At 37.3% G+C, this 18,558-nt stretch overlaps 1 protein-coding gene across 3 annotated transcripts in view; it reads left to right on the forward strand.

Moving 5' to 3' along the window:
* Window positions 1-18,558, forward strand: part of CDK19 (cyclin dependent kinase 19) — a 232,043-nt gene that overhangs the window by 101,251 nt on the left and 112,234 nt on the right. For all 3 annotated transcript variants that reach the window (XM_066373467.1, XM_066373466.1, XM_066373468.1), the window contains one exon: window positions 10,196-10,271. In XM_066373467.1, the coding sequence (XP_066229564.1) occupies window positions 10,196-10,271 (76 nt within the window). The remainder of the gene's footprint in view (window positions 1-10,195; window positions 10,272-18,558) is intronic.

Raw genomic sequence — 18,558 nt, forward strand, 5'->3', positions numbered from 1 at the left:
GAGACAGAGAGAGAGACAGATAGGGACAGACAAACAGAAAGGGAGAGAGATGAGAAGCATCAGTTCTTCATTGCATCACCTTAGTTGTTTATTGATTTCTTTCTTATATGTGCTTTGACCTGGGGGGGGGGAGTGGTACAGCAGACCGATTGACCCCTTGCTCAAGCCAGCAACCTTGGACTCAAACTGGTGAGCCTTGCTCAAACCAGATGAGCCCACACTCAAGCCGGTGACCTTGAGGTTTTGAACCTGGGTCCTCCATGTCCTAGTCCAAGGTGCTCTATCCACTGCACCACCTCCTGGTCAGGCCAGGAGCAGTAAGAAATTGACATAATTTCTGAAATTTTGTCATTTTAGAGCCTTTAAAATAGTTCTGTATTTCCCCATGTATAAGACGCACCTTAATTTTGGGGCCCGGAATTTGAAAAAAAATGTATTACTTAAAAGTTATTAAACTCAAGTTTTATTCATCATAAAATTCATACAACTCATCACTGTCAAAATCCCCCTCTATTAGCTTGTCCTCACTGTGTCTGATAACGAATCACTGTCTTCATATATTACCTTGTTCTCAGTTCTATTTATGACATTTGAAATGCTATGCTTCTTAAATGAATCTACAACACTGTAGAAGACGCACCCCGTTTTTAGACACCAAATTTTTTGAAAAAGGATGCGTCTAATACATAGGAAATACGGTAAATATTTGTCATGGAATTCTGAATGAAAGAAATAGTATAAAATGAATGCTTTTTTTAAGAGCAAGAGATATATTAATTAATAAATCTGTTTTTAAGTGAGTAAATAAAGACAGTCTTTCTAAAGAATGAAGGAAAGAGGTAAACTTGTCACAAGAGAACTCTGAACTTGGGAGACCATTATTGTATTTTGGCAATGTTTAGAGAATGAGCAGATGCAATATTTGATAGATTAAACCATAAAGAAGATGCTAGCAATATTTGACATTCATTAATAGGGGAAATAAAAAATAACTACCTTGTGTTACAAAATTTTTAATATTTCAGAATGATTTCAAAGGATTGTTATTTAAGCAAAAAAATCTGGTAATTAAAAATGTTATACCATTGAACTGTGTATGAACGAAAAGATAATGTCTTGGTTTTATTTCAAAATAATCAAGAAAAGGGGAGGTAATTGCAATAAGACTGGCCATGTATTGATAATTGTTGAAGCCGTATCATAAAGTATTACTGTGATTTGTTTTTTGTTCATCTTTGGAAAATTTCATGATAAAAATATTTTAAATATTATGGTATTACATAATAAAGAAAAGAGTTCCCAAATAAGGAATCATTATTGCTAGGCTGTCTGAATATTGAGTTCATTATATTGAATAATGATAACAGTATAAAACTAAATGATCTTTTTTGATTTTTGTTTTTCCAAATTTTAACTCCATTTTTTTCTTATTTTCCTCTGTGATGTGGAAGTCTCTTAATCAGCTAAGCCAAATTATCACATATTAAAGAGAAGGGATATAACATTGATTTATGCCAGCATTCTTCTTGAAGAAAAAAATTGTTGGCAAGAGTCAGGTGTCATGTTGTTTGAAGAATATCTTATTGGTAAAACATAATTGTAAAAACTGGTAATACTGTACCATCTTGCATACATTATTTTGATCATTTCAATTTGAATTCTACTCTTAAAGTTTTGAAAAGAAAAACTGAAGGAAGAATTCATAGAATTGTTTGTCTTCTTAACTTACTCTTTTTTTATAAAAGATTTTATTTATTGATTTTAGAAAGGAGAGAGAGAGAAAGGCAGGGAAGAGTGGGAATCATCAACTTGTAGTACTTGCTTCTCGGATGTGCCTCAACTGGACAAGCCTGGGGTTTTGAAATGGTGAGCTCAGCATTCCAGATGAATTGGTTGTCTTCTTAAACGATGTTAGAGAGAGTTGGCTCAGAAAATATCCTTTCATCATTTCTTCCATCTCTTTTTCCTTTTCTTCTTGCCTCAAGTTTTTTCTTAGGCACCAAAAATGTTATCTATGTGCTACTTCCTCTAATCCAATACCCCATGTAGGCTCAAGGCCTTTCATTCTGAAACTTTTATGATAGGCCCTTAATAAACCTCTTTAGGACATCTCCTTTATGAACTTCTCAGATATTTTCATTTTGGATTGGCGTTTCTTTCTATCTAAAAGAATAATTTGTGAGTTGGAGAACCTTCTGAGATCTGACCCAACTCTTATTCTCAATGGTATAATCCTTTCCATGAGCCAAGTTTAGAACCTCAGACTTACCCTGATTGAGTCTTCTTAATCTTCATTATTTATTCATTTGGTTCTGCCATTCCTCCTCTAAAATGACTGTCACAAGTGTCTCTTATTTTCTGTTACCACTTTGTTAACAGAGATTGTTGAACTTGGAATTAGAAGATTTCATCTCATCTCTGTTTCTATAGCTGCTGTCCTGCATTCTTCATCTTTGAAACGAGTAGGTTGTAACAGGGTTTTTTTTTTTTTTTTTTTTTTAACAGAAACAGAGAGAAAGTCAGAGAGAGGGATAGATAGGGACAGACAGTCAGGAGCGGAGAGAGATGAGAAGCATCAATCATCAGTTTTTCGTTGCGACACCTCAGTTGTTCATTGATTGCTTTCTCATATGTGCCTTGACCGCGGGCCTTCAGCAGACTGATTAACCCCTTGCTCAAGCCAGCGACCTTGGGTCCAAGCTGGTGAGCTTTGCTTGAACCAGATGAGCCCGCACTCAAGCTGGCGACCTCGGGGTCTCGAACCTGGGTCCTCAGCATCCCAGTCTGACGCTCTATCCACTGCGCCTGATCAGGTGTAACAGGGTTATCTTAAGCCCCTTTTGGAGCTAACTTTCTATTACACTAATTAAGGTTCCCACCTCACACAGTAACCTAATTCTTTTTCACACATCTGATTTGAGTTCTTGCTAGTAAGATTAATCTTCATATGTACATTTCATTGCCTTTAGAGTAAAATCTTATATTTTCTTGTCTTCATTTATTTACATCATCATGTCTCTGGTTAATGGTTTATCATTCACACAATTAGACAAAGTAGAAACTTCATGTTTTCAGAGTCTTTCTTTTCTTGACCTACAGAATCAAATTGGTTATCAAATCTGTTAGCTCTGACTCAGAATTGACTTTTTTTTTTTGTATTTTTCTGAAGCTGGAAATGGGGAGAGACAGACAGACTCCCGCATGCGCCCGACCGGGATCCACCCCGCACGCCCACCAGGGGCGATGCTCTGCCCACCAGGGGGCGATGCTCTGCCCCTCTGGGGCATCGCTCTGTTGCGACCAGAGCCACTCTAGTGCCTGGGGCAGAGGCCAAGGAGCCATCCCTAGCGCCTGGGCCATCTTTGCTCCAATGGAGCCTCGGCTGCGGGAGGGGAAGAGAGAGACAGAGAGGAAGGAGAGGGGGAGGAGTGGAGAAGCAGATGGGTGCTTCTCCTGTGAGCCCTGGCCGGGAATCGAACCCGGGACTTCTGCACGCCAGGCCGACGCTCTACCACTGAGCCAACCGGCCAGGGCCAGAAATGACTTTTGAGAACTCTTTATTTTTATTTTTATTTTTATTTTTTACAGAGACAGAGAGTCAGAGAGAGGGATAGATAGGGACAGACAGACAGGAAAGGGAGATGAGAAGCATCAATCATCAATTCTTCGTTGCGACACCTTAATTGTTCATTGATTGCTTTCTCATATGTGCCTTGACCGTGGGCCTTCAGCAGACCGAGTAACTCCTTGCTCAAGCCAGAGACCTTGGGTCCAAGCTGGAGAGCTTTTTGCTCAAGCCAGATGAGCCTGCGCTGAAGTTGGCGACCTCGGGGTCTCGAACCTGGGTCCTCTGTGTCCCAGTCTGACGCTCTATCCACTGCGCCATCGCCTGGTCAGGCCAGAAATGACTTTTGAATCCATATTTGTTCTCTTCTGCCACTGTTCTCATCTAGTCCTTCATCTTTTCTTTGACATTTGATGCAACCTAACAAATGTTTGCTCTGGCACCACAGTTATCTTTCTGAGCAAAAATCTGGTAATGTACCGTCTCTGTTCTCAAAACTTTTTTTCCCCACACTGTTTACATATGAAGTATAAGCTTCTTTTCCGAGCTCACACAGTCCCTTCCCTTTACTTTTCTAATCTCATCTCTTGTTCCTGTTGTCATGCCCTCAGCTTACAGCCATACTAAATACCAGTGGTTTTGTGAATATGCTTTTCGTTTTTCTCATACTGTACTTCCATCTGGAATTCTGCAACCCCCTCATCCTTTCTCTACCTGGAAAACTCTTTTCTTAAAGGCATTACTCATGTAGATACCTTTCTTAAAGCTCTGAAAGAAATAGTTTCATTCTTTCTGTAGCTGTTACGCATACCTCTTGGGTGCAGAGGGAGTCATATCATTTGCTTGTATTTCCCTCTCAGCCAGAATCTCTTTACACCTGGATTTTGAACTCTGTGAAATCGAAGGTAATCTAATTTTCTTCATCCTCAGAGTTTGGCATAGTGTTAGGGTATGCAATATTTATTCAGTAGTTGTTTGTTGGTTGATGTAAAATAAATTAGTGAGGTTCTTCTGTTTTCCTTAGAAACAGAAATGGATTTTTAACCCTATTAGTTTGAAGGATAAAAATTTCCCCTTGACTTTGCTTGAACTTGAATTCCCTCATCTTTTCTTAAAAGATGCTTCTAAATTCTTGTCTGTCATTGGTCCTTGGGACCAAAGATAGCACAGGGCTGATCTGGACACCTTATGGTGTTATTGGTAGGATCCCGAAAGCCTTGAAACTGTTTAGTTATGATTATAAAAAATGAAGTTTTGGCCAGACCTTAACTATACTTGTGCATACAGGCTGCTGCATGGTTCTTCACCTCATTAAAAGTGACTGGAGGCTGGTCATCGAGTTTGTACATTATTGAAAGGTATAAGACTATCATTTTCATTAACCATTTCCTAATATTTCATTCAAGAGATGCTCCTACTGAACTAATTTCTTTAGCTTGAGCAATTCTTCCCTGAATTAGATTTTTTTTTGTATTTTTCCGAAGTTGGAAGCAGGGAGGCAGTCAGACAGGCAGATGCCCGAGTGTGCCCGACTGGGATCCACCCAGCATGCTCTGCCCATAAGGGGCGTTGCTCCATTGTGGCTGGAGCCATTCTAGTACCTGAGGTGGAGGCCATGGAGCTGTCCTCAGCGCCCGGGCCAACTTTGCTCCAATGGAGCTTTTACTGCGGGAGGGGAAGAGAGAGACAGAAAAGAAGAAGAGGAGGAAGGGTGGAGAAGCAGATGGGAGCCTCTCCTGTGTGCCTTGTCTGGGAAATGAACCTGGGACTTCCACATACTGGGCTGACGCTCCACTCTTCAGCCAACTGGCCAGGGCCCTGAATTAAATATAAATTCTATCACTGCCTGACCTGTGGTGGCGCAGTGGATAAAGCGTCGACCTGGAACGCTGAGGTCGCTGGTTCGAAACCCTGCACTTGTCTGGTCAAGGCACATATGGGAGTTGATGCTTCCTGCTCCTCCCCCTTCTCTCTCTCTGTCTCTCTCACTCTCTCTCCTGTCTAAAATGAATAAATTAGAAAAAAAACTAAAAAAAAAAAAATTCTACCACTGAGTCTGGTAGAAATTTTATTTTAAGGCAATAATTTCTACAATTTGCACAACTATGTGCTTTATAGTTTTTCTACTATCTATAGAATTGCTTGTCTCAAGAGTTTTTCAGAACATAGTGTCTCAGCTAGAAGTAATAGGATCACAGTTTCTGCCACATTTCTTTTTCTATTTTGTTGTTATGTAATGTTCCTGTTGAACAATTGATTTCTTTGTGACTGTTGACAGTGAAGTCTGCATGGTTTTGATACACATTACTAACATATATGAGAAATACCATTACATTTTTAAAAATTATATATTAAATATAAGGTCTACCGGAAAGTACTGTTTGTTTCTATCACAAGTTTCGACATGTAAGTACATGTTTATTTGGCGCATGTGTGCCTCTCTATTTTTATCACTTAATGTATACACACTGACGTAGCAAGTTAACTAAAACAAAGTTGATTCACGTTAGTCTTATGTGTGAAGCGATAGTGTACCCATGGCTACTGATAAAGTTCATTTATGCCACTGTAATTTTTATGAATTTCAAGAAGGAAAAAATGCTACAGAAGCATGTAGAAATTTATTGAAAGAGTTTGGTGAAGGTACAGTTTCTGATAGGACGTGCAGAAGATGGTACGAAAACATCGTAAGGAAAAGGGCATATGTAAACCTGGAAAACCTAGCCCTTCCACCTCTAAACCAAATTTGACTCTGAATAAGAGAATGTTGTGTATATGGTGGGACATTTGAGTACCAATACATTATGAGCTTTTAAAACCGAACGAAAAGCTCAATTCAGAGAAGTATTGTCAGCAACTGGATAATTTCAAGACAGCAGTCCAAGAAAAGAGGCCGGCGATGTTCAATAGGAAGAACATCATACTGCATCATGATAATGCCAGGCCACATGCTGCTTTGGGGACTCGTCAAAAAATTGCAGAACTAGGCTGGGAAATTCTGTCACATCCACCATATTCCCCGGACTTAGCACCCTCCGACTATCACTTGTTTTTGTCCTTACAAAATTTTTTGAAGGGCAAAAAATTCAAAAATGAAGAAGAGATCAAACAAGCACTGGTTCAATTTTTCGCATCAAAAGATAAAACATTTTTCAAAAATGGGATATACAAATTGCCCTCGCGCTGGCAAGAAATCATTAATAATAATGGCAATTATATTATTTAATAAAGTTTATTGACGGTAAGAAAAATTTGTATTTTGTTTTATTCCAAAAACGGACAACTTTCCGGTAGACCTTATATATCCATGTTTATAGTACAAATTTATATATTTTTAATTCTCTTGGATTTCTTTAGTAAACTCTTGATTATTTTCATTATGTAGGTGCTCAAACCATAGTATCTAATATGCACTAAAATAGAGAGCCATTTCCCTGATGGCTTTGAAATTGCTTTGTCTGTCTTTATTATAGTAAATGATAAACTACTTTTATTTAGAAATAAAATAGTTTTAAGAAAGAATAGTCTGACCAGGCGATGGCACAGTGGATAGAGTGTCAGACTGGGATATGGAGGACCCAGGTTCGAAACCCCAAGATCTCTGGCTTGAGCATGGGCTCATATGGCTTGAGTGTGGGGTCACTGGATTGAGTGTGGAATCATAGACAGGACCCCATGGTCGCTGGCTTGAGCCCAAAGGTCCCCGGCTTGAAACTCAAAGTCACTGGCTTGAGCAAGGGATCACTTGCTTTGCTGTAGTCTCCCTGTCAAGGCACCTATACGAAGGCAATCAATAAACAGCAATGGTGCCTCAATGAAGAATTGATGCTTCTCGTCTCTCTCCCTTCCTGCCTGTCTGTCCCTGTCTCTCTTGCTAAAAAAAACACACAACAAAACTAAGCTTCCCCTAAAAGTCAGACTATTATAGCAGTATAGGCAAGGTTCACCTGCTTTTCAGCCTTGTCATGTAAAAGAACAAATTATACCTATGGTATTTAATATTATATGTGACTGAGTCATGCAAGCTGTGATATATGAGTTGTCACTGCCATTTGGAGGAGCTCCTGGAGAAGGTCATTCACATGAGTTGAGAGTAATAAAGCTTCCCTGCCTCATGTGGTAATAATCATTGAAATGTTTGTGGGCTTTGTGGCATGTGACCAAAGATTGGCATTGATAGAGTACTGTGGTAAAAGTGAGTTTCATATGCCCCCTGGAGTCTCCCACTTCTTCATATGGTGAACCTCAGATGCCATAGCATCACTTACCATTTGCCAGCTAATATACAAGAGAAATGGTAATGATAGCTTGATTCTCAATCTAAAAGTTGCAGGTAATTCTTAAGTTTGCAGATCGTGGAGTATTTTATAGTACATATTTAGCAGATGGAAGTTATGTTAAACTTAGGTGAAATAATTAACTGGGTTTGTTCCTAGATCCTATCCATATTATTCAAAGAAGCCCATATACTTCAGTCTGTTCTGTTCAAGCTTTCAAAAACCATTGACAGCTAGATGTGAAATTCAAAAGTCATTAATGTGATGTGTTAATTTTGTACTTTTTGATTTGCTGCAAAAAATCTTATAGTTTCCATAGCAACGATAACCTATCCAGATTGTGTAATATTCTTAACAGTATTAAAAATAAAACTATGCAAATACATGAGCTTCTGGAGCAATTCATTTATGGGAATTGGGGATTGAAATATTTATGTTTTTAAAATTATGATTTCATATTGAAATTTTGTCAGAAAGATTATATAAATTTTAATATATTTTAATAATTTATTAAATTTAAATATTCTATAATTGATGCCTGCTAGTTAATTATTAAATTATGAAATTTATATTTGTAAGCACTGTAATAAGTTCGCAGGCACAAGTGCTCTCACACACATATCCACATACATATTTAGGGTGAGGGGGACATTTGGTTTTAATTACATTCAGTTCCCTGCTGCTTGTACTTCTTGGTGGCTTCTGAGTAGTCTAAGAAAGTCTGGTGGTTTTATGTTTGGAGGAGACAGGATAGAGAAAAAGGAAACGATGATTACTTAAGCTTTCCATGTTCTTTACTTTGCTCTTGGAACATGCCTAAGATATCACTTTGAATACTAAAGATTGTTTTAGTAGGTGGCTGTTTTTAGAGTGTCACATTCTTTGAATTTTTCCATTTTTCTTTTAATTCTAATTTTAAAAGACAACAAAGTATTCATACTAAAGCTAGTTAACATAACTTTCTACATCTTAACACACTGTTTTTCATTTGTTATATTACCTCAACATATGTCTAGATACATGTATATTTTTATGTGGTATATATAATTTGTGTATTTCTTCAGTAGTATATGGGAATATGGTTAACATTTTCCATGTTTCTGATGACCTTCATGGTTATCATTTTATTAATTGATAACAGGCCATCCTGTTGATATATCTGGTGTGTTTTCTGTTTCTCAAAATGCTGCTTAATTATTTTGAATGCCATGTACTGGAAGACAAATAGATATAATTTTCAAACTGACTGTAGTGGAAAGTAACCATAACTAAGTTATTTCCAAAACATGGATGTTTATGAAAATCTTCAAAAGGCATTTAAAGTGATGTTTTAAAATGCATATGAATAACCTCTTAAACTTATTTATCTGCTCATAAGTACAGAATGGAGAAAATAAGAAATAGTTAAGTAGGACAGATATGGCACCATGTAGGTATTACCATTTGACAAAACCATCGTGACATGATGATACCTAGCTGAGGCTGTAATATAATCAAAAGACAAAATTTAGAGGGCATGGATTATACTCCTCTTATCAGAACAACCCTCGATATGAATCACATTTGTGACATTAGCTGGGACCTTGGTGTGGTTGCTTCTGGTGTTAGTACCCAGATGTGTGATCCTAGCCACTCATCTGATAATGTTACCCTTTTTATGTACTGTATAATTATCATTGAACTACACTCTTCACTTGGTTAAGCACCCTGATAACTACTGTAGTTTTTCAGAATTCCTAATCCTACTTCCATTACTTGGAAAATTCACTGTAACTACTGGGTTCTTGAGAATGAGATGATTATGACTGGAGTTTCTAAGTCTTTCCAAGGCTTTTGGTTAAGCTTGTAAGGCAAAAGTAATGTACCCTCTCCTAGGTGAGAACTAAGGTGTCCCAACGGGTCACCATTCTTTTATAGCTCCTCCCTTCTACTAACTGGTTCTAATACTGTGTAATTACTTTAAATGAATATAAGAGTTTACATCTGGCATTTACTTTTGTTGGTAATGTTTATAACAGATAAATATAGGAGTAATCTTGCAATGTGCTTGAGCTTATATTCATGTTTACTTTTTTTAAAAATTAATGCTTGTTTACTTTTCGAAACTTGGTTAGTATCCTGTCTGTTTCCATTTTAAATTTTATGTTTTGGCTCTGTCTGGTATTTTCATTGTGACATGAATTTCTTTCAGTATTTCATATTTCTGTAGTTGAAATATCAGAAATAATAAGCAGTGCATGCATGTGAGAGTGTGTACATATCACTGAAAGACTAGTGCATTTTCATTGTTTTTGTAATTGTTTTGAATCTGAAAATAATGTATAGAAAAATAATTTTTTTTGTTCATATGCAGAAAAGATGAAAAGGAATATGCATTGAAGCAAATTGAAGGCACAGGAATATCCATGTCGGCTTGTAGAGAGATTGCAGTAAGTGGACATAAATATATTATTTATTTTATTATCAATGTTAGATGTTTATTGAGATTAATATAAAATAGATTATTAATATATACAATGCATGGTTATTTCAAAGATGTTAATGATATTTTATATAAGATGAAAAAAGCAGCATAAATTTGCTGATTATTTGAAAATCATTTGAATATTCTTTGAATGATATTATTGAGAATTCTGAGCTAAATGATGATTTACTTAATTTAAATGGTGATCCAATGTAATTAATAACTTAATGCCTATTATTTCTGTAATTTTATTTTATTTTTTAAATTGAATTTATTGGGGTGGCAGTGCCTAACATTATTATACAGGTACAGGTGCCCACTTCTACAACACATCATCTGTACACGGTCTTATGTGTTCACCATCCTAAGTGAAGTCTTTGTCACCATTTATCCCCCATACCCTGCCCTACCCTCCCTTCGCAGTCACTATAGTAATTTGTGTCTGTGTCTGTGAGTTATTTTCTTTTTTTGTCCTTTTTTTCTCAACTCCTCTACTATCCTCACCCAGCCCCCTGCCCCGTGACAGATGTCAGCCTGCTGTCTATGTATGAGTCTGTCTCTATTTTGCTTGTCAGTTCATTTTGTTCATTAGATTCCACAATGAGTGAAATCACATGGTACTTGTCTTTCTCTGACTGGCTTATTTCACTAAACATAATGCTCTCCAGGTCCATCCGTGCTGTACTTTTAGAACTGAAATATGTCTTTATAGAGAAAGGGATGATACTATTAGATATTATGCATATTAAATATTTTTTCTGAAATACACGTTTTAAAAAATTTTTTATTCATTAATTTGAGAAAGAGAGAGAAAGAAAGAGAGACAGAAGCATCAGTTTGTTGTTTCACTTATTTATGCATTCATTAGTTGGTTTTTGTGTGTGCCCTGACCAGGGATCAAACCCACAACCTTGTCCTATTAGGATGGTGCTTTAACCAACTGAGCTACCTAGCACGCTTAAATACTTGTTTTAGTGCTAGATTTTACTAGTTGCTAGAAAAATAAAACCATCATAGTAGTAGGATAGAGAGAAAGATCATTCCTATCTGGGGCAGGTAATTAAAACAATCAAAACTAGTAAAATAGCCTGACCTGTGGTGGCGCAGTGGATAAAGCATCGACTGGGAACACTGAAGTCACTGGTTTGAAATCCTGGGCTTGCCTGCTCAAGGCACATATGAGAGTTGATGCTTCCTACTCTTCCCTTTCCTTCTCTCTCCTCTCTAAAATGAATTAAAAAAAAAACCTAGCAAAATAAAGATAACATAAATTATTTTCTCAACAATTCAAAAAAAATGTTTTTTATCTTTTTTTTTTCTTTTATTAAGTAAGAGGCAGGGAGGCAGAGACACAGACTCCTGCATGAGCTCCCAACCAGGATGCACCTGGCAAACCCCCTATCAGTGATGCTCTGTCCATCTGGGGCCATTGCTTTGTTGCTTGGCAACTGAGCTATTTTAGCACCTCAGGTGGGGCCATGGAGCTGTCCTTATCTCCTGGGGCCAACTTGCTTGAAGCAATTGAGCCATGGCTGCGGGAGTGGGAGAGAGAGAGAGAGAGAGAGAGAGAAGAGAGAGAGAGAAGAGAGATGGGAAGGGGTGGAGAAAGCAAATGGTCACTTCTCCTGTGTTCCCTGACTGGGAATCGAACCTGGGACTTCGTATGTTGGGCCAATGCTCTACTGCTGAGCCAACTGGCCAGGGCCTGTTTTTTTGTCTTTAAATGACACACATATGCATTTAAGAAGTGATTGTCCATAAAAATACCTAACATTTACTATTTACCAAGTACCAGGTTTACTAAGTACTTTCAGGTATTAATTTAGTTTTCCTAACAGGGATATGAAATAAATGTTTTTAACATTCCCATTTAATAGATCAGTAAATGGACAAAACCATAAATATGGCTTAGAAGGCTTACTACTGTATTATTGCACCTTATTGAAGTTCTTTAGTTTCTTATTTAATTCTTCAGTTTCTTAATTATTTTTTATAGGGGCGTTTTCATGATATCATATCTAATAGGGACTTATGTCTCTAATTTGGTAACTATATTGCCCACAATTCCATGTTTCTCTTCACTCACATGGAAGTCCTTCATCATCACTCTTAGCAGTAAGAAAAAATGTGGTGCAAAAAATATATGAGGCAGGAAATCTGTAGACCTGAGTGTCTATTTGCCTTAGTAGCTAAATTAGTCACAAGTCCTAGTTCCATTATTTGTGAATTTTTTTTATTTCAGAATGGGAGCTTCTCACTAGATTGTGAGTTAGGGACCCTGTCTTTTATCCTTAGATTTTAGCATAGTATTTGGCACATAGCAGGTGTTTGTTGAATAGATAAAGAAGCAGAACAAAAAAAAATTTAATTAGTTCATGAGACTAGGTATGCTTTAGAATATAAATATATTGCTTAAAAATGTTCATTTTGACAGTTTTCTATTAATTATAAAATGCTGTTACAAACATTTTGCCAGAATAATCATTTGGTAAGTGTATTTTAACTCCCTAAAATTCTTAAACATTATCATCTCAACCATTATGAATATCATTGGGTGTAATTGTGCTACTTTAGAGTACTATATTTAGTTTAACATTAATTCACCTTCCATGAGTTAACTGGGTAATTTAGCTGAAATTTAGGGTATATGATCATTAGGAAATGAAAACCCAAGTACAGTTGTTCCTTGCCATATTGTGGTTCACTTTTTGTGGTCTCACTATATCACGGATTTTTAAATTATATATATCTAATTTTGTATCACGAGTTATTCGCTATACCTCGGGATTTTGCAGTATATACATATTTTTATATATTTTAATTATTTTTGCTGTAAAATAAACATTTTCTAGCCTAAAAAATTGGAAACAACATAAAAAGAGTGTGAGACAGGTTTATAAGTGTGGGGAGGGTTTATAAAGCCTTAAAATATATATAAATAATAAAATAAATATAAGGTCGCTACTTCACGGATTTTTGTCTGTTGTGGGGAGTTCTGGAACCTAAGCCCCGTGATAGACAAGGGAACACTGTATAGATGCACTGTTTGAAAACAACACTTCTGTAATGCTGAGGAGTCTGTGGGTTCTTTTTTCTCCACATCCTTGGCTACTATGTGTTATCTCTTGTTGTTTTGATGATAGCCATTCTAACAGATGTGAGATATCTCATTGTGTTTTTATTTATTAACTTTTTTGGTGACAGAGACAGGAAGAGAGATAGAGAGAGGGACAGATAGGGACAGACAGAGAGGAAGGGAGAGAGATGAGAAGCATCAATTCTTCATTGCGGCTCCTTAGTGTCCTTGGTTCTTTGATTGCTTTCTCATATGTGCCTTGACTAGGGGGCTACAGCAGACTGAGTGACCCCTTGCTCAAGCCAGCGACCCCATGCTCAAGGTGGCGACCTCAGGGTTTCAAACCTGGGTCCTCTGCATCCCATTTTGATGCTCTATCCACTGTGCCATCGCCTGGTTAGCCCATAATTTCTTTAGATATTCTTTCTGCCCCTTTATTCCCTCTCCTCCTAAGGACTCACATTATATGTATATTTATAGGCTTGATGTTATCTCACAGATCTCTGATGTTCTGTTCATTTTTTCTAATTTTTTTTTTCTATTTGTTGTCCGGAGAAAGTACTTTCAATTGCCTCTCTTCAAGTTTGCTGATTCTTTTGTCTGCCAACTCCAATATGCTGCTGAGCCCGTCTGGTTAGATTTTCATTTTATTTACTGTATTTTTCAACTGCAAAATAACTATTTGGTTTTACTAGACTTCCTCTCTCTCAGAAAATAAAAGATTTTCAATGTCTTTTATGGTTCAATAGCTCATTTGTTTTTAGCACTGCATAATATTTCATTATCTGGATGTACTACAGTTTCCATCCATCTACTAAAGTACATCTTGGTGGACATAACTTTTCAGCTCCTTTGGGTAAATACCAAGGTTCACAATTGCTGGATTATGATGGTAAGAGTATGTTTAATTTTTTTAAGAAACTGCCAAACTGTCTTCCAAAGTGGCTGTACCATTTTGCATTTCCATCAAAAATGGGTAAGAGTTTTTGTTGCTGCACATCCTTGCTATCATTTGTTGTTAGTTTTCTGGATTTTAGGCATTCTAATAGGTATGCAGTGGTATCTCATTGTTTACTTTGAAATGGTACTATAGCTTTCAAGCCCTGCTTGCAAGGCCTTAAGAAGTGAGATATTAGATATATTTTAGATATTTCCTGGACATGTCCATAGTGCTGCACACAGGCATGGTTACATGCTTTTTCCTCCCTGGTTACATTCTTTATTACCCAGTTACATTTTAGAAAATGAGTCCTGGTACTAATAGCAACTTGCCCAAGATATACAGAAATACTGGTAAAGTCCAGATACAACCCCCAAGCCTATCTGAATCAAAGGAATATTCTCTCCCACTTTATAATCTGAAACTGAAGGCATTTTTTTTAAATAAGTACTTCAAGTACCAGTGGATTAGCATAATGACATAGCCTCACAGATTATTATTCTGTTGCTTTGGTCTTATATCTCTTTTTCTTATATCAGTAACATAAGCTGCTCATATTTTTAATATAGATCTTAGACTTAAATAACGAAACAATAACAAAAATAATGAGAACAGTGTAAGGTCAGGATGCAGTGGAACTTCACAGATACAAACTAGAGTTATTAGACTGAATTTTGAAGGAATGAAAATTACTGTTCAAAAACAGATAATTCTATTTTACTATATGCTATATATATATTCTATTATATATGCTTTATATATAATTATATATATAATATATATTCTATTATATATGCTATAATAGACAGCATATAATAGGAATAATATAGACTGATAAATACAGGTTTACAAGCTTCTTAGCATACTTTGCAGCTTAGTAATTTTCTTAAGTGAGAAGCGGGGAGACAGACAGACTCCCACAAGGGTGCCAACCAGGATCCACTTGGCAAGCCCGCTATGGGGTGATGCTCTGCCTATCTGGGTCCCTTTCTCCATTGCTTGGCAACAGCTATTTTAGCACCTGAGGGGAGGTCATGGAGCCATCCTCAGTGCCTGGGACCAACTTGCTCAAGCCGAGCCATGGCTGCGGGAGGGGAAGAGAGAGATAGAAAGGAGAGGAGGAGGGGTGGAGAAGCAGATGGTTGCTTCTCCGGTGTGTCCAGACCAGGAATTGAACCCAGGACATCCATATGCTGGGCCGATGCTCTACCACTGAGCCAACCAGCTAGGGCCGTAGCTCAGTAATTTTCAAAGTTTGAATGAGCCTTTTTTTTTTCTTAGAGGAATGTTATATTTAATTGGAAATTTTTTACTTTGTAGATTTTAGTGATGTGATTAGATAATACAGCATTCAAAGAGTTGAAAGTAAAATAGCATTTCAAACAAAGTGACTGCAAAGTATTAAATTTGCTCAAGATAATGCTAGGTATTCTTGACAGTAAAATAATACAAGAAAAGAAAAACATATTTGGCCTGACTTGTGGTGGTGCAATGGATTGACCTGGAATGCTGAGGTCACTGGTTCCAAGCCTTGGGCTTGCCTGGTCAAGAAACATGCAAGAGGCAACTTTTGCGAGTTGATGCTTCTCGCTCCTAGCCCCCTCTTTTTCTCCCCTCTCTTTAAAATCAATAAAAATAATTTTTGTAATTAAAGAAAAACATTTGAAAATCTTACTTGCAGAGTAGTAAGTAACTGAAGTTTGGGTGCAAGCTGTTTTGTCAGCTTTTTTCTATTATAAGTAGGTTCTATTTTAGAAAAGCTTTCTTTTATTTTTTTTAACTTTTGGATTACCTGCCTTTCTAATAAATTTGCCATACCACCTTGTATTTTTAAAATAATCTGATTAATAGGCCTAACTTTATTTGTGGTTTTGGTCTTTGGATGTTGCTGGCATGATGCTTACTTTAATCTATTCTTCCTCAAAATCCTTCAATTTAGGTTTTTTGTTTGTTTTTGTGGTAGAGACAGAGAGAGTCAGAGAGAGGGACAGATAGGGACAGACAGACAGGAAGGGAGATGAGAAGAATCAATTCTTTGTTGCAGCTCCTTAGTCTCCTTAGTTGTTCATTGATTGATTTCTCATATGTGCCTTGACTGGGAGGCTATAGCAGACCTACTGACCCCTTGCTCGAGCCAGCGATCTTGGGCTCAAGCTGGTGAGCCTTGCTCAAACCAGATGAGCCTGCGCTCAAGGTGGCAACCTTGGGGTCTCGAACCTCGGTCCTCCACATCCCAGTCTGACGTTCTATCCACTGTGCCACTGCCTGGTTAGGCTAGGCATTTTTAATCCAGTAGAAAAATAGGCCAGGCCCTGGCTGGTTGGCTCAGTGTTAGAGCATTGGTCCAGCATGTGGATGTCCTGGATTCGATTCAGGACATCCTAAGAGAAGCACCCATCTGCTCCATCCTGCCCCCTCTTGCTTCTTTCTTTCTCTCCCTCTTCTCCTCTGCAGCCATGGCTCGACTAGAGTGAATTGGCCCCAGGTGCTAAAGATGGCTCCATGGCACTAAGAAGAGCTTGGTTGCTGAGCAATGGAGCAATGCCCCAGATGGGCAGAGTATCTCCCCTTAGTGGGCTTGTTGGGTGGATCTTTGTCAGGGCGCATGCAGGAGTCTGTCTCTCACTGAATTAAAAAAAAGAAAGAAAAATAAGCCAAAGAGTAAAGAGAAACTTTATAAATAAGTGAAACATTAATGGCTAATAGATACTCAATTATAATATGATGAGAGAAATATAAAATAAAACCACAATAAGATGTACATTTTTGCCCACCAGATTGGTGACAGTATCAAGTATTTGCAGTGATACTAGAACTGTCACATAATGCTAATGGAATTGTAAATTATTGTAGTATAACACTGAAGAAAATAATTTATCTAGTAAAGTTAAGATACACGTACCTTGTTACCTAATTTCACTCCTAAATATAACAATTATTTTATAGTCCCCTTAACTATCCTAAACTGAAATTGATAGATGATAGATATAACCTATTTACAGGCATAATTGAAAAATCATTCTTACCTCTTATTATTAAAAAATAGGGCCCTGGCCGGTTGGCTCAATGGTAGAGCGTCGGCCTGGCGTGGGGGTCCCGGGCACATAGGAGAAGCGCCCATTTGCTTCTCCACCCCCACCCCCTCCTTCCTCTCTGTCTCTTTCTTCCCCTCCCGCAGCCAAGGCTCCATTGGAGCAAAGATGGCCCGGGTGCTGGGGATGGCTCCTTGGCCTCTGCCCTAGGCGCTAGAGTGGCTCTGGTACGGCAGAGCCACGCCCCGGAGGGGCAGAGCATCGCCCCTGGTGGGCGTGCCGGGTGGATCCCGGTCGGGCGCATGTGGAAGTCTGTCTGACTGCCTCTCCCGGTTTCCAGCTTCAGAAAAATACAAAAAAAAAAAAAAAGAAATTTATTTATGATGAAATAACATTTAAATGTATAGGAGTCAGGCATTTTTATTATAGTACTTAAATGCTAATCAGTATAGATATATATTTAATTGTAGAATGTGTAATTGAGTTGATAATTTGTGTATTGTTTTGGGTAGCATTGAGTTACCATCGTTTTTTAGGTTGTGTTAAATCTATCCTGTGGTATATGTGAATTGATTAATTTGTGGGCTTCACAATTCAGGAGATTCTGAAAAGAAATTCTGATTGTTCCCCAAATTTTCAAGTTGAATTAAAGACATTTGTGAAGCTTATTTATACACTAAGTAATATTTTTATCTCATCATTTGATTTTTTATTTAATTTTTTCTCCTATTGCTTTTCCTAATTGTTGGTTTTCTTATTTCTTTCTTATGTCATATATATTTTGTTATTTTCTTTTTTCTTTCTATTTTTTTTTTTTACCATTTGCCCAAAGTAGGTCTGTTCCATAACTGTAACTGTTTGTGAAACCACCAAGACTGTTTGTACTTGTTTTATCTGTGTTTCTTCTTCGTATCAGGGAGTTTCTATCTGTTCAGTTATGCATGGTATGTGGATTTATTCTCAGAATTTTCCCAGACACATAAAGAAATCATTTATTATATAAAACATTGCATAATTAAGTTATTAATAATTTGCAATGCTCTTGTTTTCTTCTAGCATAAAAACGAACAATCTAGTGGTCTTTATGGAATTGAATTTCCCATTGTTGCAGGGTGTTTTTTGTCATTCATGTATTAGCATTTTGAAAGTCTTTTTAGTATAGATCACTCTGCCTTCACAAAATTTAGGTCAGTGATTGAGTCAA

Source organism: Saccopteryx leptura, chromosome 3 (assembly GCF_036850995.1).
Source record: "Saccopteryx leptura isolate mSacLep1 chromosome 3, mSacLep1_pri_phased_curated, whole genome shotgun sequence".
Taxonomy (NCBI): domain Eukaryota; kingdom Metazoa; phylum Chordata; class Mammalia; order Chiroptera; family Emballonuridae; genus Saccopteryx; species Saccopteryx leptura.